This window comes from Pongo abelii, chromosome 1, assembly GCF_028885655.2.
Source record: "Pongo abelii isolate AG06213 chromosome 1, NHGRI_mPonAbe1-v2.0_pri, whole genome shotgun sequence".
NCBI lineage: Eukaryota > Metazoa > Chordata > Mammalia > Primates > Hominidae > Pongo > Pongo abelii.
Genome location: NC_071985.2, coordinates 146,977,961 through 147,002,951, shown reverse-complemented (window position 1 = coordinate 147,002,951; position 24,991 = coordinate 146,977,961). Strand labels below are relative to the sequence as shown.

The 24,991-nt window shown below is 37.0% G+C and overlaps 1 protein-coding gene across 2 annotated transcripts in view; it reads right to left on the bottom strand.

The window, feature by feature from the left end:
• The window catches only part of COL24A1 (collagen type XXIV alpha 1 chain), a 421,841-nt gene that overhangs the window by 221,852 nt on the left and 174,998 nt on the right, over positions 1 to 24,991 (bottom strand). For both annotated transcript variants that reach the window (XM_002810653.5, XM_063718582.1), the window contains 3 exons: positions 17,616 to 17,669; positions 2,072 to 2,125; positions 975 to 1,019 (listed from right to left, as the gene is read on the bottom strand). In XM_002810653.5, coding sequence (XP_002810699.3) covers positions 975 to 1,019; positions 2,072 to 2,125; positions 17,616 to 17,669 — 153 coding nt within the window. The remainder of the gene's footprint in view (positions 1 to 974; positions 1,020 to 2,071; positions 2,126 to 17,615; positions 17,670 to 24,991) is intronic.

Below are 24,991 nucleotides of genomic sequence, written 5' to 3'. Positions count from 1 at the left end.
TAGTAAGGCAAAAATGTGAAAGAAATAATCACAGTCTTTTTAAATGTAAAAGTATTTTAAGAACCAGTACTTTGGCCAGGCATGGTGGCTCACTCCTGTAATCCCAGCACTTTGGGAGGCCAAGGTGGGTGGATCACCTGAGGCCAGGAGTTCAAGACCAGCCTGGTCAACATGGTGAAACCCCATCTCTACTAAAAATACAAAAATTAGCAGGGCATGGTGGCACACGCCTGTAATTCTAGCTACTCAGGAGGCTGAGGCAGGAGAATTGCTTGAACCCAGGAGGAGGAGGTTGCAGTGAGTCGAGATCACGCCACTGCACTCCAGCCTGGATGACAGAGTGAGACTTCGTCTCAAAAAAAAAAAAAAAAAAAAAAAAAAAAAGAAGAACCAGTACTTTATGATGTTGTCAAGAAAAGAAATGAGATGTATTTCATGTGAGTCTAATGCCTCTTAAAATAAATGTAACACATATACCTTAATTATTTCATAAGGTAAACTTTGGTCATGTATACAAAAAATGTTTAAATAATTCATTTCTAGAACTTGAAAACAAATAATTCACATATTACCCATGGTATTATCTGATGAAAAAACTGGCAGAAAATACATCTTATTAGCCTTCCATAATTTTACTAACACATTTAGAAAACAGGAAATCTCAGAATATTACTAAAATGGCTAAAGTATTTAGCTTCCTATTACATTTTGAGAAATTTATAAATAATTTGCACAAATTACTAAGTCTACAGACCACTGAAATAACAAGTAACTATGTAGTAGGCATAACATCATTAAAAATATATTTGAGACTTCCAGTTATTGGCCTATTTTATTTTGGGGCATTTTATGAGTATAGTTTGTTTTCATTTTTGTCCTTTACTATAATGTAAAATGTTATGATGTTAAAAACATTTATAGAACAGCTATTTTCAAGAAAAGCACTTATGGAAAATTATTTATACGATACCTACTCTTGGCCCCAGTTCCCCAAAGGGTCCAATTGGTCCTTCTTCTCCCTTAAAAAAAAATCAGAACATATTATGGCCTAAAATGAGTATTTAAAAATGTAAACTCTTATTTTCTCTATTTATTCTAAAATGTGAAGCTCATTCTGAGATGTGATGAAAATAATGCTGTTATTTTCTTGTACTTTGAACTCCATCACCCCACAACACTTTAGTTTTTTTGTGTGAACCTGGTGCATTCGTGTAGGGACCAAAAACTATATGGGTGGATAGAGACTGAAGATGAACATAGAAAAAAATTAAAAGCTTTTATTCATAATTCTCTAAAAGAATAAAAAAGCAGTAAGTGTTTTACTCCATTTACAGACATATTTACTAAATATACTGATTTACCTTTAAAAATAGTTGATTGTTTTCTGAATAATACATACAGACCTCCCTAGACTCATATAGTATATGTTATTTATTTGGTAAATATTTTTCTCAATTTGCAATTCAATTGAAATATAATTTATTGGTTCAAAAATATTAAGTAGTCACAAATAGTAAATATAAATTCTAGTATATATGAGTGAGATTCTGGGTTCAGATTCTTCAGACATTCCATTGGAGACCACTAACATAAATCATTTAATGAATTCAGAACACTGTAAAATGATTCTTAATTCTGTTCCATAACCGGCAAAATAAAGTGTTAACTTGAAGGCTGGGCACAGTGGCTCATACCTGTAATCCCAGCACTCTGGGATGTTTAGGTGGGAGGACTGCTTGAGGCCAGAAGTTCAGCCAGCCTGGGTAACATAGCAAAACTGTGTCTTTACAAAAAATACAAAAATTAGCCAGGCATGGTGGTGCACCTGTAGTCCCAGCTACTTGGGAGGCTGAGGTAGGAGGATTGCTGGAGCCCAGGAGATCGAGGCTGCAGTGAGCCAAGATAGCACTCCATCCTGGGCAAGACAGCAAGACTGTCTAAATAAATAAATAAAATGGTAACTGGAAATCTGATGGTGTTTAAGTGAAAACTGAAGGCCCACAATAAATAAAAAGGGAAAATTTTAACTAAAAACCTTGCTGAAGCTGACTGGATATCAGTTCTTCAATACCTGAGTTCCTTTGAGACCAGGAGGTCCAGGAGGTCCTCTATTTCCAAGGATTCCCTATAAAAGCAATATAAATGCACACAATAGAAATTTCAGATCAACTGACATTTTGATAAATCAGCATTAATGTGGAGATGGACAATACTCTTTGAAACCATTCATTTCCCATTAAGAAGTTCTCAAAATGGGTTGTGGTATAGGCAAACAGAAAACTACAGGGCATCTAAAAATATAGGATAAACTTACTTTTAAACAGTAAGTTAATATTCAAATAATCTGCTCAGTAGTTTATTCTTCAACCTCCAGACACCTTTTCAGAAAAAGTATTTCTAAAGTGGAAGCAATGGGTCCAATTGTTAAACTGATGGGAGTACAGTAAACATAATAGAGTGTTCACAAAGTCTGAAAACAGATGGAGGAAACAAACAGTGTTTTAATATCTATTAAGAGATCTGCAGAGTCTGGAACTCGGTATTTGTTAGCTGAAGAACGCATTAGTTCTTCATTACTCATTAGTTGAAGAATATTCTTCAACTTATTTTCCTTTTTGATACAAGATGATAAAAAGAGAAGAGGAATTTGCAGAAGAAAGTGAGTGTGAATTTGAATAGAAATTTCAAGACTAAAAAAGTATTTTGTTAAACAAAATACATGTTAAAAATCAATTGCTCTCTGAATGAAAATCCTTTCAAAGTTAACTATTTTTAAAAAGTCTTAAATCAGAAAGCACTATACAACATCTATTCAACATGGCAATATTATCTTAATAAGTTCTGTTCTCCTAATTATGCAAGATGCCAGCAAAGTTCTAAGTCTCTTTTTAGAATTATATTTTGAATGATTGCTTTTAGTCATTTTATAACCATTAAGAAGTTTTATCTAATTTTTAACTGTACTTACATAATTTTTAAATAACTATACCAAAGAGCAAATCTACTCAGGTCACTTTTATCTTGTTCTGAAATGCAACAGAGTGACAAACTACATGGGAATCTTTCCTTCATGTTATATTTTGCTCTATGCTTTCTATACTTTAACACACACAAAAAACTCTCTGTCAGTTTAAAAGTCTATAATATAGCATTGTAAGCTTATTACATAAACAGCACCATTCAAGAAACTGTATTACTTTAGGCAATAACTTAACTTTTTAATGCAGCTTTCTTATTTTTAAAAGTAAGATATGGATTAGGTTAAGGAAATGGGCACATTGTGTCTTATGCCAGTCCAATATATGTTAATCCTTTTTCAGGCAAAAGCACCCTAATTTTCCTTAAGGAAAAACTCTCTTCACCCTTAGTGCATGTTGTTTGAGGGGAGGTGACTCCACCTCCGACTGTAACTGTGAACATGTGACAGAGATCTAAGTCAGTCAGTATATTGTACATCCCCAGAAAAAAATGACTGGTCCAGGAATGAGTAAGGGACCCAATTCAGCCCAGCTGAAGCACATTTCAAACTTCAGTGGCACTGCTGGGAATAGCATTAAGAATGAGGTAAACCTGAACAGTGGGAAACCATCCAGGGGACAGCCTGAGAATGAAATCAATGAATTACCAAATGGAGAGAGTTGGAGTGACTGGGCTCTTCTGAAATTGTTTAGAGTCCTGAATTCAGTTGTGATTGAATCCCTGAAGTTTTCATATATTTATGTAAGCCTGTTTAAGCCGGGTTTCCATCACTTACTGAAATAATCCTTATTGATACAATGATTTCAAACTGCCTTCAATATCTGAAACTGCTCTTTTAGAATTCAAAGTGAAAGATTTTAAGTGTCTACACTGATTGGAGGTACAGAATTAGAATGCTGTGATATTTGCATTCTGCCATCTGTCAGCTAGTGTTTAATCACTTAATTCATCTGTTTGTTCATTTTTCATCTGACATTTTATTAATTTTCTACTATGTATAAGGCTCAATTAACAGCACAATATTAGGCCCTAAGTATACAATTATCAGTAAGACAGAGTCCCTGTTTCCAATGAATTCATGATTTATTATGGCAGATGGTCCTTTAAAATAAAAATTATTACATTAAGAGTTGTAATAGAAGTAGAGGTATATGCAAAGTATAAATAAGAATTTAGAAAAAGGAGCAAAATCCTTTCTGGGAGGATTAGAATATTTTTAATATGTGAAAATAATTTTGTATTGAGTTATGATAGGCTAATAAATACTTGTAGATAAAAATAAGCATACAATAAAAAATTATAAACAACTTCTGGGGCTCAAAAGGCTCTAAGAACATACAATATTAAGATAAGGGTGTGCATGAAAGAAACAGGCTCAGCTCCATAACCAGAGTGCAACCTGCAGAGGGCTGACTGGTTAAAGGGAATGAGGTCCCCCCAACTCTCTCATCGAAGATATTTACTCAGGATGCAACCACTGAAGAATATGTATAGTAGAATATGTATAGTAGAATTCCATTTACATGAATTTACAAAACACGCAAAGTACCAGATATTGTAGGAGTATATATATAGATGGTAAAAGCATGGCAAAAACAAAAGAACGTTTACCTCTAAATGCAGAGAGGGAGGAGGTAGACACAATTAGAGAGAGACACACAAGGGGCTTCCAATGTTCTATTTAATATCCTTAATAGGGTTTGTTTTATCATCATTGTTTAAGCTGTACACATATTTTCATATTTATCATATGTTAAACACAACTTTAAAAAAGTTAAAATGTGCAGAACTGGAAGTAGAGTGCAGATTTGAAATCCAGTTCTGCACTTTACTAGAGATGTAAACTATTTCTTAATCTATAGAATCATGTTACCATCAGCATCATAAGGTTGCTGTAGGAATAAATAAAATGATACCTAGAATATAATAGGAACTTAATAAAGACCAGTTTCCTTTCTCCTTTTATATCAGACATTAATTAGTAGACATTTCTCAAAGGGAGACATACAAGTGGCCAATAAATAAATGAGGAAATGTTCAACATTGCTAGTCATCAGGGAAATGCAAATCAAAACCAGAATGAGATATCATCTCATTAGAATGATCATTATTAAAAAGACAGAAAATAACAAATGCTGGTGAGAACACAGAGAAAGGGTGATTTATTGGTGGGAATGTAAATCAATACAGCTAATATGAAAAAAAGTATGGAGTTTCCTCAAAAAAATAAAAATAGAACTACCATATGATTTAGCAATCCCACTGCTGCGTATATATCCCAAAGAAAGAAAATCAGTATATCAGAGAGATAATCTGCATTCTCATGTTTATTGTAGTGCTACTCACAATAGCCAAGATACAGAATCAACGTAAGTATCCACCAACAGATGACTGGATAAAGAAAATGTAGTATATTATACACAATGGAATATTATTCCACCATAAGAAGAATGAAATCTTATATTTGCAACAACAAGGATAGAAAGGGAGAATATTATATTAAGTGAAATAAGCCAGACACAGAAAGACAAATGTTGCATGTTCCAACTCATATGTGGAAGCTAAAAAAAAAATTGATCTCATGGAGATAGAGCATAAACTGAATGGTGGTTAGCAGAGGCTGGGAATGGTAGCAGGGAAGGGGCTTCCACTTGGACAGAACAGTCTGTGGAGACTCACACCATGGACTTTTGCTCCAAGAACCACTACAGTAAAGTACCAGGAAAACATAAGGATTTCATAGATCCTTTGACAGAAACGGCATGCTGCTACAAATTCTGCAAGACAGCAAAAAACTAAGTTCCCAAAGTGTGTGAGGGGGAACACCTGCCTCCGGACACACATCCCCACTGGGGACCCTGAAAATCCAGATTACAGGAGAAGGATTTAACCTTACCTAGAGCTGAAACTGATTTAGTGTGAAATATAAAAGTAGAAGCAGCAGCAGGAAGAGCATTGTAGGCACTCCCATTCTCCAGCTCAAGCCAAGGGAAGCCATCCCTGACTGTATCTCACTAGGGCCCTCAGGGAAGGCAGCCAGCAGAATCTGGGAGGGGTCACAGGTTGAAAAAAGATTCCAACTGAACTTTGTAATAATTTTGACTGAATGAAAACTCTTTAAAGCAGAATCTGAGGGTGCAACGGAACTGTTGCAGAGAGTAGCACAGGAGCCAAGGCCAACAGTGTTTGAAGGCAGGGAGGGGTGAGGCCTGAAAGCCTTGCTTGCTTTCTCAGCAGGGAAGCTTATAGCCTGGGGCAAGGTCTGAATGCTGAGCACAGGCTACCTGGAGACAAACTCAGTGCTGTTAGTGGGGCACTTTGTCAGGGGCAAAACCGACCTCTGCATGGGAGCTGGGTAAGACCTAATGCTACCGGCTTTCCCCTGCTTCCCTGATGACAGAGGGTATTATGGAACAAAATGCCCTCTGGAACATAACCCCATTGGCCCAAGAACCACACCCACTCCCCCACAGGAGTGTGGCAAGCCCTGCCCAAGGAGAGAGTCTGAGCTCAGACTGGCCTAACCCTGCTCCCACCTGATGGTACTTCTCTACCCGCCTAGTAGCCAATCACAAAAGACATAAACTCTTGGGAGCTTTATGGCCTTGCCCATCACCTGAGAAACCCAAATACTTATTCTGGCCAACTTAGGGCAAGCTTATATCCCCCTTCCACTACTGCAGCTGGTGCTCTCTTGAAAGCAATACCTCCTGGCTGGAGGCCAACCAACTCAGGATATTATGGCAACTCATGACAAAATAACCTGACAAAATAACCCTACTCCAAGGAAGTACTCAAAAATAACTCATGAAAAAATAACCCTACTCCAAGGAAGGAGAAAACAACAGCTAATTCCACTGACTGCAACATCCTGGCTAACCAGAGGTTCTCAGTCTGTTCACTGCTAGCATAACCAGCATTCGAGAAAGCCAGCACGTGAAACGTATCTACACCAAGGACTCTTACAATCCACTTCACTCCCCTGCCACCTCCACCAGAGCAAATGCTGGTATCGACAGCTGAGAGACCTGAAAATGGATCACATCACAGGACACTTGACAGACCAATATCCAGCACCAGCCTGGAGCCTGGTAGCCCTGCTGGGTGACCAGACCCAGAAGAGTAATAACAATCACTGCAGTCCAGTTCTCAGGAAGCCCCATTCCTAGAAGGGGGAGAGCACCACATCAAGGGATCACCCTGTGGGACAAATTAATCTGAACAGCAGCCCTTGAGTTCCAGATCTTTCCACTGAAACAGTCTATCCAAATGAGAGGGAACCAGAAAAGTAATTCTGATAATATGACAAAATAAGGTTCTATTACACCCCCAAAGACCACACTGGCTCCCCAGCAATGGATCCAAACCAAGAAGAAATCTCTGAATTGCCAGATAAAGAATTCAGAAGATTGATTATTAAGCTACTCAAGGAGATACCAGAGAAAGGTGAAAACCAACTTAAAGAAATTTAAAAAAACAAACAATACAGGCTATAGATGAAAAATTCTCCAGAGAAACGGATATCATAAAAATATTATCACAACTTCTGGATATGAAAGACAAACTCAGAGAAATACAAAATGCACTGGAAAGTGTCAATAATAGACTAGGACAGGTAGAAGAAAGAACTTCAGAGCTCAAAGACAAAGCTTCCTAATCAATCAGACAAAGACAAAGAAAAAAGAACAAGAACAACAAAAAAAGCACAAAGCCTCCACAAATTTTAGGATGGTGTTAAATGGCCAAACCTAAGAATAATTGGTGTTCCTGAGGCAGAATAGAAATCTAAAACTTCGGAAAACTCATTTTAGGGAATAATCGAAGAAAACCTCCGTGGCCTTGCTAGAGATAGAGACATCCAAATATAAGAAGATCAAAGAACACTTGGGAAATTCATCACAAAAATATCACCACCTAGGCACATAGTCATCAGGTTCTCTAAAGTCAAGATGAAGGAAAGAATCATACGAGCTGTGAGGCAAAAGAATCAGGTAGCCTATAAAGGAAAACATATCAGATTTACAGCAGATTTCTCAGCAGAAACCCTACAAGCCAGAAGGGATTGGGGTCCTATCTTTAGCTTCCTTAAACAAAATAATTACCAATCAAGAATTCCATATCCAGCAAAATTAAGCTTCATAAACAAAGGAGAGGTAAAGTCGTTTTCAGACAAATGTGTGAAGAGCATTCACCACTACCAAGTCAGCACTACAAGAACTGCTAAAATGAGTTCTAAATCTTGAAACAAGCCTTAAAATACACCAAAATAGAACCTCCTTAAAGCATAAATCTCACAAGGTCTATAAAACAACAACACACACACACACAAAACCCACAAGATATTCAGGCAACAACTAACACGATGAATAAAATGGTACCTCACATCTCAATATTAACGTTGAATGTAAATAGCCTAAATGCTCCACTTATGGCAGAATGAAAAAAAAATCCATCAATTAAGTATCTGCTGTCTTCAAGAGGCTCACCTAACACATAAGGACTCAAATAAACTTAAGGTAAAAGGGTGGAAAAAGGTATTTCATGAAAATGGAAATCAAAAGCAAGCAGGACCTCAATGACAGTTAAAAAAAGACAAAGAGGGATATTATATAATGATAAAAGGATCAGTCCAACATGAAAATGTCACAATCCTCAATATATATGCACCTAACACTGGAGCTTCCAAATTTATAAAACAATTATTACTAGACCTAAGAAATGAGATAGATGGCGACACGATAATAGTGGGGGATGTTGATACTCTGCTGACAGACTAGGCAGGTCATCAAGACAGAAAGTCAACAAAGAAACTGAACTTCATCTATGCCCTAGAACAAATGAACTTAAAAGATGTTTACAGAACATTCTACCCAACAACTGCAGAATAGACATTCTTTCCATCAGGCAATAGAACATTCTCCAAGATAGATCACATGAGAGGCTACAAAACAAGTCTCAATAAATTTAAGAAAATAGAAATTATATCAAGTACCCTCTCAGACCACAGTGGAATAAAACTGGAAATTAACTCCAAAAGGAACACTCTAAGCCATACAAATACATGAAAATTAAATCATCTGCTCCTGAATGATCTCTGGGTCAACAATGAAATCAAGATGGAAATTAAAAATTTATTTGAACTGAACGATAATAGTGACACAACCTATGAAAACCACTGGGATATGGCAAAAGCAGTAGCAAGAGGAAAGTTCATAGTATTAAATGCCTATATCAAAAAGTCTGAAAGAGCACAAATAGACAATTTAAGGTCACACCTCAAGGAAGTAGAGAAAAAAGAACAAATCAAACCCAAACCCAGCAGAATATAAAATAAATAATAAAGATCAGAGCAGAACTAAATTAAATTGAAACAAAAAATACAAAGATAAATGAAACAAAAAGCTGGTTCTTTGAAGGATAAATGAAACTGATAGGCAATTACTGAGATTAACAAAGAAAAGTAGAGAGAAGATCCAATAAGTTCAATAGAAACGAAATGGGAGATATTACAACTGATACTACAGAAATACAAAAGATCATTCAGCCTACTATGAACATCTTTATGCACACAAACTAGAAAACTTAGAGGAGATGTATAAATTTCTGGAAGTATACAACCCTCCTAGATTAAACCAGGAAGAAACAGAAACTCTGAACAGATTAATAACAAACAGAAAGATAGAAATGATAATTTAAAAACTGCCAACAAAAAAAAGTCCAGGACCAGAGAAATTCACAGCTGAATTCTATCAGACATTCAAAGAAGAATTGGTACCAATCCTATTGACACTATTCCAAAATACGGAGAAAGAGGGGATCCTCCCTAAATCATTCTATAAAGCCAGTATCACCTTAATACCAAAACCAGGAAAGGACATAACAAAAAAGAAAAACTATAGAACAATATCCCTGAGGAACATAGATGCAAAAATCCTCGACAAAATACTAGCTAACCAAATCTAACAGCTTATCAAAAAGATAACACACAATGATCAAGTGGGTTTCATACCAGAAATGCAGGGATGGTTTAACATATGCAAGTCAATAAATGTGATACATCACATAAACATCATTTAAAACAAAAATCACATGATCATTTCAATAGTTGCAGAAAAAGCATTTGAGAAAATTCAGCATCATTTTATGATTAAAACCCTCAGCAAAATTGGCGTAGAAGAAACATACCTCAAGGTAATAAAAGCCATCTATGACAAACCCACAGTGAACATTATGCAGAATAGGGAAAAGTTAAAAGCATTCCTGCTGAGAAGTGAAACAAGGATGCTGACTTTCACCACTGCTATTCAACATTGTACTGGTAGTCCTAGCCAGAGCAATCAGACAAGAGAAAGAAATAAAGGTCATTTAAACCAGTAAAGAGGAAGTCAAACCGTTGCTGTTTGCTGATGATATGATCGTATACCTATAAAACCCTAAAGTCTCATCCAAAAAACTCCTAGCTCTGATAAATAGATTCAGTAAAGTTTCAGGATACAAAATCAATGTAGACAAATCATTAGCACTGCTATACACCAACAACGACCAAGCTGAGAATAAAAATCAAGAACTCAACCCCTTTTACAACAGCTACAAAAAAAAAAAAAAAAAAAAAAAAACTTAGAAGTATACCTAACCAAGGCCGGGCGCGGTGGCTCATGCCTGTAATCCCAGCACTTTGGGAGGCCGAGGCAGGCGGATTACAAGGCCAGGAGATCAAGACCATCCTGGCTAACAAGGTGAAACTCCATCTCTACTAAAAATAGAAAAAAATTAGCCAGGCGTGGTGGTGGGCACCTGTAGTCCCAGCTACTTGAGAGGCTGAGGCAGGAGAATGGCATGAACCCAGGGGGTAGAGCTTGCAGTGAGCCAAGATAGCACCACTGCACTCCAGCCTGGGTGACAGAGCGAGACTCCGAGACTCCGTCTCAAAAAAAAAAGGAAATATACCTAACCGAGAAGATAAAAGACCTCTACAAGAAAAACTACAAAACACTGCTGAAAGAAATCATAGATGACATAAACAAATGGAAACATATCCCATGCTCATGGATGGGTAGAATAAATATTGTGAAAATGACCATACTGCCAAAAGCAATCTACAAATTCAATGCAATTCCCATCAAAATACCATCATCATTCTTCATAGAACTAGAAAACGCAATACTAAAATTCATTTGGAACCAAAAAAGACCCTGAATAGCCAAAGCAAGACTAAGCAAAAAGAACAAATCTGGAGCATCACATTACCTGACTCCAAACTAGGCTATAGTTACCAAAACAGCATGGTACTGGTATAAAATTAGGCACGTAGACCAATGGGCCAGACAAGAGAACCCAGAAATAAAGCCAAATATTTACAGCTAACTAATCTTCAACAAAGCAAACAAAAACATAAAGTGGGGAAAGAAAGGACACCCTATTCAACAAATGATGCTGGGATAACTGCAAGCCACATGTGAAAGAATAAAGCTGGATCCTCATTTCTCATCTTACACAAAAAATCACCTCAAGATGGATTAAAGACTTGAACCTAAGACCTGAAACCATAATATTCTAGAAGATAACACTGGAAAAAAATCTTCTAGACACTGGCTTAGGCAAGGAAGTCATGACCAAGAACCCAAAAGAAAATGTAACAAAAAGAAAAATAAATAGATGGGACTTAATTAAACTAAAAAGCTTCTGCACAGTTACAGAAAAAAACAACAGTGAAAAGTCAACCTACGTAATGGAAAGCAATATTTTCAAATCATGTATCTGATATGGGGTTAATGTTCAAAATCTGTAAAACACTCCCATAACTCAATAGCAAAAACCAAATTACTGGGCTAAAAATTGGAGAAAGGACTTTGGAGTATTCATCAAAGCAATTGAAAACAGGATCTCGCAGGAGTGCAAATATCCTGTTTACCTCAATGTAAATAGGAAAAAACTGGATATTCATATCTTGTTGATATAAACAGGATATTTGCACTGCTATGTTCATTGCAGCTTTATTCACAATAGCCAAGAGGTGTCAACAACCCAAATGTTCATTGACAGATGAATGAGTAAAGAAAATGTGGTATATACAAACAATGGAATATTATTCAGCCATAAAAAGAAGGAAATCCTGTCATACGTTACCAGATGGATGAACCTTGATGACATTATGTGAAATAAGTCAAATAAGCCAGTCGTAAAAGAACAAATGCATAATTCCACCTATAGGCGGTATGTAAAGTAGCTAAACTCATAGAAGCAAAGTAGGATGCTAATTGCCAGGGGCTGTGGGGAGGAGGGCAATGAGAAGCTGCTGTTCAATAAGTATAGAATTTCAGTCATGTAAACTGAAAAATTTCTACAGATCTGTTGTACAACAGTGTGCACACATTTTAAGTGTTACAATACTGTAAACAAATTAGTAAAACAAATTTACTAAGGGGGTGTATTTCAAGTTATATGCTTGTTCTTATTTAAACCCTTTAATTTTCTATTTAAGATCTGTCACAATCTGCTTCCTACTTTTTTTTTTTTTTTTTTTTTTAAGTCAGGTAGGTTTACTTCTGCTCTCCATTCCAGTGTTCATTTTGTATCTCTCATCCCTCGGCTCTACTTGGCCTAATCCAACCAATCTGACTAAAATTCCAACTTCTCTATTTTCTCAGAAAAATGACCATACAGATTATCCTCTCCTCTGAACTCCCTCCTACTCACTTATCATATGTTGCCCAGTTATTGTGCTTTTTACCCTTTCACTTATGAAGGGCTCATGTTTCCAGAGAATTACAAGTTCCTAACAAAAAGAAGACCATGTTTTAATTTTGTTTTTGAGTCACTGCTTAAACACAGTATCCTGCCCATTGTACAAACTCAATAAATATTTCTTAGCTGACTAAATGTTACCTGGAGAATAAATGTCTTATATAAGAAATCTGTGTATAAAATCTTGGTATAGTATATAGAATGTAAATCTTCAGGACTGGGTCAAAGTAATCTTAGAAAACTGTGTAGAGTTATACATCTTCCTCTTACCAAGTTAGCTTACCTCTCTACAGATAAATACATGACATACTGTAATAATTCAGTGCAAGAACTATTTCCATATATTACGCAACATAATCCCACAAATAGTAAGCTTTCTATAAAAACTTTTCAGGTCTGCTATGCAAGAGACAATAACAGCCTCTTTTAGCATCCCTAATTCCATAGCCAAAGTAAAAACACAAACCTTTATAGCAACAAATAAATTATTCCTCTGTTTACTGGAGAATAGAGAATATTTATTTGCTACTCTTACCTTCTGTGGTAAGCAGCAAAAGATCTGGTTTTGCTAATGTTACGGGATTCTTGAAAGCAGATTCCCAAACTGTGTAGCTCTCAAAAAGGCTTACTGATGTATGTTTTGTATCTTAATACAAATATACATACACATACAAATCCACAATCAGTAGAACTATAATTAACACAAGTTTCCATTCCTACTTTGAGGTTTTTAGTGAACTGGCAGAAAATGAACAGAAAATAAAAGCCTTCTTTATTGCTGTGCCAAATTGCTCTGGAAAGAACCCAAGTTGTTTGCAAATAGGGTAACCATGTATTTCAAATACAATGTACATGATTTTCTCGATGACCACGTTGTATAGCCTCAACAGAGCTTTAGCAATTTTTATCATTCCCATTTTCCAAACAAGACATGTATATAAAAATGAAAGAATTTTCAAGATGCTTGCTTCTATGATACAGTACCCCCAGCTAAAGAAACACATCATGTTAACAGGGTCAGTATGTTTGGTTGTTTTTCCCCTGTTTCTAGAAACAATTTCAAGAAAAATGAGAAGGACCAAGAAGATAGACAAAACCAGATCCTTCTCAATCTACAGAACAGAAAATTATTATTTTGTTCTTTTGATAAAATCATCCCAGGATATTCTTTTAAAATTCAGTGATGTGTATAACATCAGTTAGTCTCATGATGTTGGTACTAATGACTCTACGAACTTGTGTTTATTGAATAAACTTAGATAATGGTTGAATTTCCAGTGGGTAGTAATTACTAACATTGTTGTTCATTAAAATGTCTAGCTTTCAAGTCTTTTGCCCCAGTTTTGACATTCTAATTTCAAGACTAAAAGAATTAGTGAGAAGAAAGTTTTAAAGATCACTGTCATAAAAAAATTAAATAGTTCAGTTGACTTTCTTCAGTTCTCTGACACTTAAACTTCAAGAGAAACAAAATTCCCAAACTGAAGAGAATTTTGAAAGTTCTCTGGTTCTTCACCTAGTATGATATGCACACTTAAAAACATTAAGTTCTATTATTACTTCCACCTGAAGTACGTATTTCCCAATTTCCCAGGAGAAAATCTATTGCTCAATTATCTATGCTCTCAGAGCACTTCACCAACTCTTTTATACAGAACTTCTTATATTTCTTAATTATTATTATTTTTTATCTCTCCCACTAAATTGTAACCTCATCTGGAGGAGGGATGAGAGTTTAGAAATCTTTATAATCCCACATTTATTACTTGGTCTAACACAGAAGAAACTCAATAAAGGTTGAATAAATAAGTTATTGAATGAATGGATAAATAAATGTATTTATATAATGTATAAAGTTCAAGTTCCTACGTATGCACCAGGTGAAGGGCTAAAGTTGGCAGGAAAAATCCTCAACTCTATTCTCTACACTATTTGTGTCTCTCAACTTCCTTCATACTTCTATTTCTGCTTTTCAACCTGGTTTACTGCAAACTATTAATTATTTCTACCTCTAGATGTCAAACGGGTACCTCAAACTAAATATAACCAGAATCAAATTTCTTATCATCCCCATCCTCCAAAACTGCTCCTCTTCCTGAGTCGCCTATTTAAGTTTAATGACATCAGCAACCCAAGTCAAAGGCTGCTTTATCTTTGACTTCTCTTTCTTCCATCACCTTCTGTTAATCAGTTACCAAGTTGTTTTGTATTTATTTCCAAAACAGCTTTTAAATGGTCATTCAATTAATCATCCATTCAACCACTATTCACTGAGTTATTTATATGTGCTATCCATATTATTCTAGTTATTATGATGTATATAAAATCAATTAATCTTTTCTCTCAAAAAGGTTACAGTCTAATAGACACATAAGCACATCAGAAGTTACAATACATAAAGATAAGTGCTTGATAGGTTTTTTTCAGGAATATAGGAAAAGAATATCCCAATTAGATTTGGGAGGAACAGAAAAAGCTTCCTGGACATGTTATATGTGATGTGTAGGTATTAGCTAGATGCAGAGGGGCACAGGAACATATATATCCAGAAAAAAATATGGCATGTAAGAAGCTATGAGATTTGAGTAAGTATGGCATGGTTTGGCAATCTAAATAGTTTGGCTGAAGTGATGCTTTTGGAAGAGTGATGATGGATATGACTGTATAACTATAGAATTATACAGAGAGGGTTTGTTCATAAAGAACGTTGTATAAAAAGTTAAAAAGTACAAGCCTTAACATGGAAATTGTGGAGGCGGAGGTCACTGAAGGATTTAAGCAAAAGAGTGACATGATGAGATCTATACTTTAAAAGATTATTCCATCTGCAGCTGGAAGGTAGATAGGAAGAAATGCCAGATTGGAGGCAGGAAGAACTACTACTGGAGGACAATTACACTATCCTGGTGAAAAATAAAGGGTGCCTAACTACAAGATTGGCAGTGAGAATGATTTTAAGGGTAAATGGGAAATTTCTATCAAAGGAGAGATTGGGATAAAGGTGATAATTGATGGCATGGGGTTATTGAAGAGTCAGGAGAGGATTTGATGCAAAACGTATGCAGAACTTGAAGAGGTGAATGAATACTTCTATGGAGACAGAAAGGAAGTGGGAAAGATCCCTGCATATAGGTATAAGTTTGTAGGTGGCAGGTGGGGTTGCCTGATAAACTACAGGATGCTCAATTAAATTTGAAATTCAGATCAACAACAAATAACTTCTATTATAAATATTTTCCAAATATTGCACCTCCATCTTTCCACAAGTTTCTTTTTCCTGAATGCCATACATCCCCTTGTCTGCTTCCCAAATTCCTACTCATTCATGTAGGCTCAAGTGCTATCTTCCCTGCAAAACATAATTTGACTTCCCTGACCCTGTGCTCTCACAGTATTGCTGATTATATATTATTCATTATGATTATTATTAAGGTTTTCCTGAATATCTTTCTCTAGATTTTAAGTTTCTTGAAAACAGGGATCAGGACTCTTTTTTTTTCTTGAAAGTAGGAATCTCTGTAGCCTTATGGTCTAGCACAATGGCTGCCATGAGAGGCGGCCAATATCTGCTGAATAAATGTCCTGTTTCCAATCTTTATTATTTATTGCCTAATTTTGCTGTCTTCAGTTTCTCCCCTCTTTAAACCATCCTCCAAACTGACATAAGAGGTATCTTTTTAAAATATAACCATCAAAGATATTTTACTACTCAAATATCTTTGATTACTTCAAGATGCCCGTCTGACAAAGCAGAAACTCTTCAGCATGGTACTGAATGCTCTACATAATTTACTATCAAAGCTAAGGGTATTAGAGCTCAGACTTTGAAATTATATCTGTGTTAGAATTCTGGCTATATAGCTTAAAATTATGTGACTTCGAATGAATAACTTAATCATCTGTAAAATGGGAATAACTACCTCATAATGCTGTTGTGAAAATTAAATGAGATAATGACTATAAATGAGATAATGTCTATAAAGCATTTACTAGAGTACTGTGCTGCTCAATATTAAGAACACTAACAAATATAGCTATTATCAAGATCCTTTCCAGCTTCATCTCCTATCATTTTGTCTCTCTCTACTCCCATTGATACCTCCATAGCAGCTACATTTTATAACTTGCCAATTCTCCCAACTTCAGGCTATTTCATTCTTACATGTGAATTCATAATGCTTTATTTGCTTACAGCGCCCATTCTACATCAGCTCGCATGGCAAATCTTGGTATTTAAAATTTTGCTAGGGATATTTCCTAATATACATACAAAACAGTAAGTTTGTATATATACCATAGTGTTAAATAAAATCTGTGCTGGGAAAAGGCCTAGAATGTTGCTTTAAAATGGTTAGATTAAAAGCATTGCTGAAATAATAAATTAGTATGTGAGTCATCATGATGAGTTTCAATAACGGTAATAAGCTAATAATTGTGGCTTCACTTGTAAGTTAAAAATGCTTGGGTTTCTTCAGGTATTTTGTGCTATGTAGAGAGGTTCATGGACACCATAGGCTTTCTTTTATTTTAATCAATGGATATCTTATGTCCCTAGAGGGTTTTTTTAGTGGTCAGGAAATTCTCATCCATTTATTTATTTTCAGCCATTTATATGCTATGGCTTTTTAGAGTTTTTTCTCCTCATCTCTTCCAAAAAAATCCTTTTGGGTGATTTTGCAAATATTGTCACCCTTAATCTCAGTTCATATCAAACTAGAAAAATCATTTGCAGCTATCTGAAACCTAAAGTTTATTAAATGCACCTGAGACAGCTTAAAAATATCCAGAAATGTTCTGATATTCCTAAAATATTTTTCCCATTTATTGAGAATCAGGATCTCTAGATAACCATAATTATTTAGTCTCTCTCTTCTTCTTCTTCTTATTTTTACCTTTGGTCCTTCAGGGCCGTTTTGTCCAGGAATCCCAATATCTCCCGGAAAACCCTAGGGAATATAAAAATGTAGAGAGTTTATTCCATAGAAAATTACTTTAAATCCATTTAGCATATAAAATTCCCTTTGCTATTCCTCCATATCCAGTTAAAGCAATTTATACTCCTCAAAAATTCAATATTGAAGATTAAGTTAGGCAGTTGTTTAACACTGGAATATAAAACTTACAAAGTGTACTAAAATAGAATTTACTGCATCAGTTATTCACAAACAATCCTGAGGTCCTCTAATTCAGTTTAAGAGAGTAGAAGTCTTAGGCAAAAATTATTCACAATGTGGAAATAAGGCAAAAAGGTGTATGACATGTTCTTTCAACATCATATGGGATACAGGGCTACCAAAGATTAAGTGAATGTACTTTGTTGTACTCATTGTTTACTAACTACACGTTAACTTACAGATTTTTGTTAGGTAGAGATGCAAACAACTTCTGTCTGATAAACAAAAAAGCACCCAAAATTATGGCTTAATATACAGGATTAATCAGTTTTGTATCTAACCCAACTATCTTATTCCAACATCCCCATATTTAATCGTCTATAAATACTTAAGTCCTCAAAGGCTCTATGAACCATTATCTTACAAGTTTCATCATTAATTAATAAATTGAATAAAATCTTTGACCTGTGTTTACTTTAGATTTGCATGAGAATCATGACTTTACTTTTTTGGAAATTATATTAGCAGTCTAAAATACTTGGCTCAAGAAATGAAAAAAAAAATTGAAATGGATCACAGTGTTAAATACAATCTGTGCTGGGAAAAGGCCAAGAATATTGCTTTAAAGTATCAGATTAAAACTCTTGCTGAAATAATTAGAGTGTGACTCATCAGATTACGATTCAATAATTGTAATAAGCTAGTAATTGTGGTTTCATTTTATTGATTTTGTCATAGGTTATTTTCCATTGACATTAGTGAAGGAAAAAAGTAAAAGAAGTATAAGAATCAGCATCTTGGAAGGGGGGAGGAGCCAAGATGGCCGAATAGGAACAGCTCCGGTCTACAGCTCCCAGCGCGAGCGACGTAGAACATGGGTGATTTCTGCATTTCCATCTGAGGTACTGTGTTCATCTCACTAGGGAGTGCCAGACAGTGGGCGCAGGTCAGTGGGTGAGCGCACCGTGCGCCGGCCGAAGCAGGGGCGAGGCATTGCCTCACTCGGGAAGCGCAAGGGGTCAGGGAGTTCCCTTTCCAGGGGTGACAGACGGCACCTGGAAAATCGGGCCACTCCCACCCGAATACTGTGCTTTTCCGACGGGCTTAGGAAACGGTGCCCCAGGAGAGTATAGCCCGCACCTGGCTCAGAGGGTCCTACGCCCACGGAGTCTCGCTGATTGCTAGCACAGCAGTCTGAGATCAAACAGCAAGTCGGCAGCGAGGCTGGGGGAGGGGCGCCCGCCATTGCCGGGGCTCGCTTAGGTAAACAAAGCAGCCTGGAAGCTTCAACTGGGTGGAGCCCACCACAGCTCAAGGAGGCCTGCCTGCCTCTGTAGGCTCCACCTCTGGGGGCAGGGCACAGACAAACAAAAAGACAGCAGTAACCTCTGCAGACTTAAATGTCCCTGTCTGACAGCTGTGAGGAGAGCAGTGGTTCTCCCAGCACGCAACTGGAGATCTGAGAACGGGCTGACTGCCTCCTCAAGTGGGTCCCTGACCCCTGACCCCCGAGCAGCCTAACTGGGAGGCACCCCCCAGCAGGGGCAGACTGACACCTCACACGGCTGGCCAGGTACTCCAACAGACCTGCAGCTGAGGGTCCTGTCTGTTAGAAGGAAAACTAACAGAAAGGACATCCACACCAAAAACCCATCTGTACATCACCATCATCAAAGACCAAAAGTAGATAAAACCACAAAGATGGGGAAAAAACAGAGCAGAAAAACTGGAAACTCTAAAAAGCAGAGTACCTCTCCTCCTCCAAAGGAACGCAGTTCCTCACCAGCAACGGAACAAAGCTGGACGGAGAATGACTTTGACGAGCTGAGAGAAGAAGGCTTCAGACGATCAATTACTCCGAGCTACGGGAGGATACTCAAACCAAAGGCAAAGAAGTTGAAAACTTTGAAAAAAATTTAGAAGAATGTATAACTAGAATAACCAATACAGAGAAGTGCTTAAAGGAGCTGATGGAGCTGAAAACCAAGGCTCGAGAACTACGTGAAGAATGCAGAAGCCTCAGGAGCCGATGCGATCAAATAGAAGAAAGGGTATCAGCCCTGGAAGATGAAATGAATGAAATGAAGCGAGAAGGGAAGTTTAGAGAAAAAAGAATAAAAAGAAACGAGCAAAGCCTCCAAGAAATGTGGGACTATGTGAAAAGACCAAATCTACGTCTGATTGGTGTACCTGAAAGTGATGGTGAGAATGGAAACAAGTTGGAAAACACTCTGCAGGATATTATCCAGGAGAACTTCCCCAATCTAGCAAGGCAGGCCAACATTCAGATTCAGGAAATACAGAGAAAGCCACAAAGATACTCCTCGAGAAGAGCAACTCCAAGACACATAATTGTCAGATTCTCCAAAGTTGAAATGAAGGAAAAAATGTTAAGGGCAGCCAGAGAGAAAGGTCGGGTTACCATCAAAGGGAAGCCCATCAGACTAACAGCGGATCTCTCGGCAGAAACTCTACAAGCCAGAGGAGAGTGGGGGCCAATATTCAACATTCTTAAAGAAAAGAATTTTCAACCCAGAATTTCATATCCTGCCAAACTAAGCTTCATAAGTGAAGGAGAAATAAAATACTTTACAGACAAGCAAATGCTGAGAGATTTTGTCACCACCAGGCCTGCCCTAAAAGAGCTCCTGAAGGAAGCGCTAAACATGGAAAGGCACAACCGGTACCAGCCACTGCAAAATCATACCGAAATGTAAAGACCATCGAGACTAGGAAGAGATGGCATCAACTAACGAGCAAAATAACCAGCTAACATCATAATGACAGGATCAGATTCACACATAACAATATTAACTTTAAATGTAAATGGACTAAATGCTCCAATTAAAAGACACAGACTGGCAAATTGGATAAAGACTCAAGACCCATCAGTGTGCTGTATTCAGGAAACCCACCTCATGTGCAGAGACACATATAGGCTTAAAATAAAAGGATGGAGGAAGATCTACCAAGCAAATGGAAAACAAAAAAAGGCAGGGGTTGCAATCCTAGTCTCTGATAAAACAGACTTTAAACCAACAAAGATCAAAAGAGACAAAGAAGGCCATTACATAATGGTAAAGGGATTAATTCAACAAGAAGAGCTAACTATCCTAAATATATATGCACCCAATACAGGAGCACCCAGATTCATAAAGCAAGTCCTGAGTGACCTACAAAGAGACTTAGACTTCCACACATTAATAATGGGAGACTTTAACACCCCACTGTCAACATTAGACAGATCAACGAGACAGAAAGTCAACAAGGATACCCAGGAATTGAACTCAGCTCTGCACCAAGCGGACCTAATAGACATCTACAGAACTCTCCACCCCAAATCAACAGAATATACATTTTTTTCAGCACCACACCACACCTATTCCAAAATTGACCATATACTTGGAAGTAAAGCTCTCCTCAATAAATGTAAAAGAACAGAAATTATAACAAACTATCTCTCAGATCACAGTGCAATCAAGCTAGAACTCAGGATTAAGAATCTCACTCAAAACCGCTCAACTACATGGAAACTGAACAACCTGCTCCTGAATGACTACTGGGTACATAACGAAATGAAGGCAGAAATAAAGATGTTCTTTGAAACCAATGAGAACCAAGACACAACATACCAGAATCTCTGGGATGCATTCAAAGCAGTGTGTAGAGGCAAATTTATAGCACTAAATGCCCACAAGAGAAAGCAGGAAAGATCCAAAATTGACACCCTAACATCACAATTAAAAGAACTAGAAAAGCAAGAGCAAACACATTCAAAAGCTAGCAGAAGGCAAGAAATAACTAAAATCAGAGCAGAACTGAAGGAAATAGAGACACAAAAAACCCTTCAAAAAATCAATGAATCCAGGAGCTGGTTTTTTGAAAGGATCAACAAAATTGATAGACCGCTAGCAAGATTAATAAAGAAAAAAAGAGAGAAGAATCAAATAGACACAATAAAAAATGATAAAGGGGATATCACCACCGATCCCACAGAAATACAAACTACCATCAGAGAATATTACAAACACCTCTACGCAAATAAACTAGAAAATCTAGAAGAAATGGATAAATTCCTCAACACATACACCCTCCCAAGACTAAACCAGGAAGAAGTTGAATCTCTGAATAGACCAATAACAGGAGCTGAAATTGTGGCAATAATCAATAGCTTACCAACCAAAAAAAGTCCAGGACCAGATGGGTTCACAGCCGAATTCTACCAGAAGTACAAGGAGGAGCTGGTACCATTCCTTCTGAAACTATTCCAATCAATAGAAAAAGAGGGAATCCTCCCTAACTCATTTTATGAGGCCAGCATCATCCTGATACCAAAGCCAGGCAGAGACACAACAAAAAAAGAGAATTTTAGACCAATATCCTTGATGAACATTGATGCAAACATCCTCAATAAAATACTGGCAAACAGAATCCAGCAGCACATCAAAAAGCTTATCCACCATGATCAAGTGGGCTTCATCCCTGGGATGCAAGGCTGGTTCAATATACGCAAATCAATAAATGTAATCCAGCATATAAACAGAACCAAAGACAAAAACCACATGATTATCTCAATAGATGCAGAAAAGGCCTTTGACAAAATTCAACAACCCTTCATGCTAAAAACTCTCAATAAATTAGGTATTGATCGGATGTATCTCAAAATAATAAGAGCTATTTATGACAAACCCACAGCCAATATCATACTGAATGGGCAAAAACTGGAAGCATTCCCTTTGAAAACTGGCACAAGACAGGGATGCCCTCTCTCACCACTTCTATTCAACATAGTGTTGGAAGTTCTGGCCAGGGCAATTAGGCAGGAGAAGGAAATCAAGGGTATTCAGTTAGGAAAAGAGGAAGTCAAATTGTTCCTGTTTGCAGATGACATGATAGTATATCTAGAAAACCCCATTGTCTCAGCCCAAAATCTCCTTAAGCTGATAAGCAACTTCAGCAAAGTCTCAGGATACAAAATCAATGTACAAAAATCACAAGCATTCTTATACATCAATAACAGACAAACAGAGAGCCAAATCATGAGTGAACTCCCATTCACAATTGCTTCAAAGAGAATAAAATACCTAGGAATCCAACTTACAAGGGATGTGAAGGAGCTCTTTAAGGAGAACTACAAACCACTGCTCAAGGAAATAAAAGAGGATACAAACAAATGGAAGAACATTCCATGCTCATGGGTAGGAAGAATCAATATCATGAAAATGGCCATCCTTCCCAAGGTAATTTACAGATTCAATGCCATCCCCATCAAGTTACCAATGACTTTCTTCACAGAATTGGAAAAAACTACTTTAAAGTTCATATGGAACCAAAAAAGAGCCCGCATCGCCAAGTCAATCCTAAGCCAAAAGAACAAAGCTGGAGGCATCACGCTACCTGACTTCAAACTATACTACAAGGCTACAGTAACCAAAACAGCATGGTACTGGTACCAAAACAGAGATATAGATCAATGGAACAGAACAGAGCCGTCAGAAATAATGCCACATATCTACAAGTATCTGATCTTTGACAAACCTGACAAAAACAAGAAATGAGGAAAGGATTCCCTATTTAATAAATGGTGCTGGGAAAACTGGCTAGCCATATGTAGAAAGCTGAAACTGCATCCCTTCCTTACACCTTATACAAAAATCAATTCAAGATGGATTAAAGACTTAAACGTTAGACCTAAAACCATAAAAACCCTAGAAGAAAACCTAGGCAATACCATTCAGGACATAGGCATGGGCAAGGACTTCATGTCTAAAACACCAAAAGCAATGGCAACAAAAGCCAAAATTGACAAATGGGATCTAATTAAACTCAAGAGCTTCTGCACAGCAAAGGAAACTACCATCAGAGTGAACAGGCAACCTACAAAATGGGAGAAAATTTTCGCAACCTACTCATCTGACAAAGGGCTAATATCCAGAATCTACAATGAACTCCAACAAATTTACAAGAAAAAAACAAACAACCCCATCAAAAAGTGGGCGAAGGAAATGAACAGACACTTCTCAAAAGAAGATATTTATGCAGCCAAAAAACACATGAAAAAATGCTCACCATCACTGGCCATCAGAGAAATGCAAATCAAAACCACAATGAGATACCATCTCACACCAGTTAGAATGGCAATCATTAAAAAGTCAGGAAAAAGCAGGTGCTGGAGAGGATGTGGAGAAATAGGAACACTTTTACACTGTTGGTGGGACTATAAACTAGTTCAACCCTTGTGGAAGTCAGTGTGGCGATTCCTCAGGGATCTAGAACTAGAAATTCCATTCGACCCAGCCATCCCATTACTGGGTATATACCCAAAGGACTATAAATCATGCTGCTATAAAGACACATGCACACGTATGTTTATTGCGGCATTATTCACAATAGCAAAGACTTGGAACCAACCCAAATGTCCAACAATGATAGACTGGATTAAGAAAATGTGGCACATATACACCATGGAATACTATGCAGCCATAAAAAATGATGAGTTCACGTCCTTTGTAGGGACATGGATGAAATTGGAAATCATCATTCTCAGTAAACTATCGCAAGAACAAAAAACCAAACACTGCATATTCTCACTCATAGGTGGGAATTGAACAATGAGAACACATGGACACAGGAAGGGGAACATCACACTTCAGGGACTGTTGTGGGGTCGGGGTAGGGGGGAGGGATAGCATTGGGAGATATACCTAATGCTAGATGACGAGTTGGTGGGTGCAGCGCACTAGCATGGCACATGTATACATATGTAACTTACCTGCACGTTGCGCACATGTACCATAGAGCCTAAAGTATAATAATAATAATAATAATGATAATAAAAAGAAAAAAAATAATAAAAAAAAAGAAAAAAAAAAGAATCAGCATCTTTAAAAGTAAAGAAAGCTGAAATTAAAACGTGAACATCCACAAGAAAAGGTAGTTCAGTGAAGGGATAAGTTGTAATGGGAATAAAAAATATGAAGTAAGATGGAACAGCAAGGTTGTTTCTGGGATATTCATTCTGGAAAGAAAAACAAATAATAAGAAAATGATACTAACGTATCCAGTCTGGATTAGGACACGAATGCCTCGACTCGGATTTAAAGCTTGGATTCTGTGAGGAAAAATATAATTTGGGGACATTTCTGGCAAAAGAA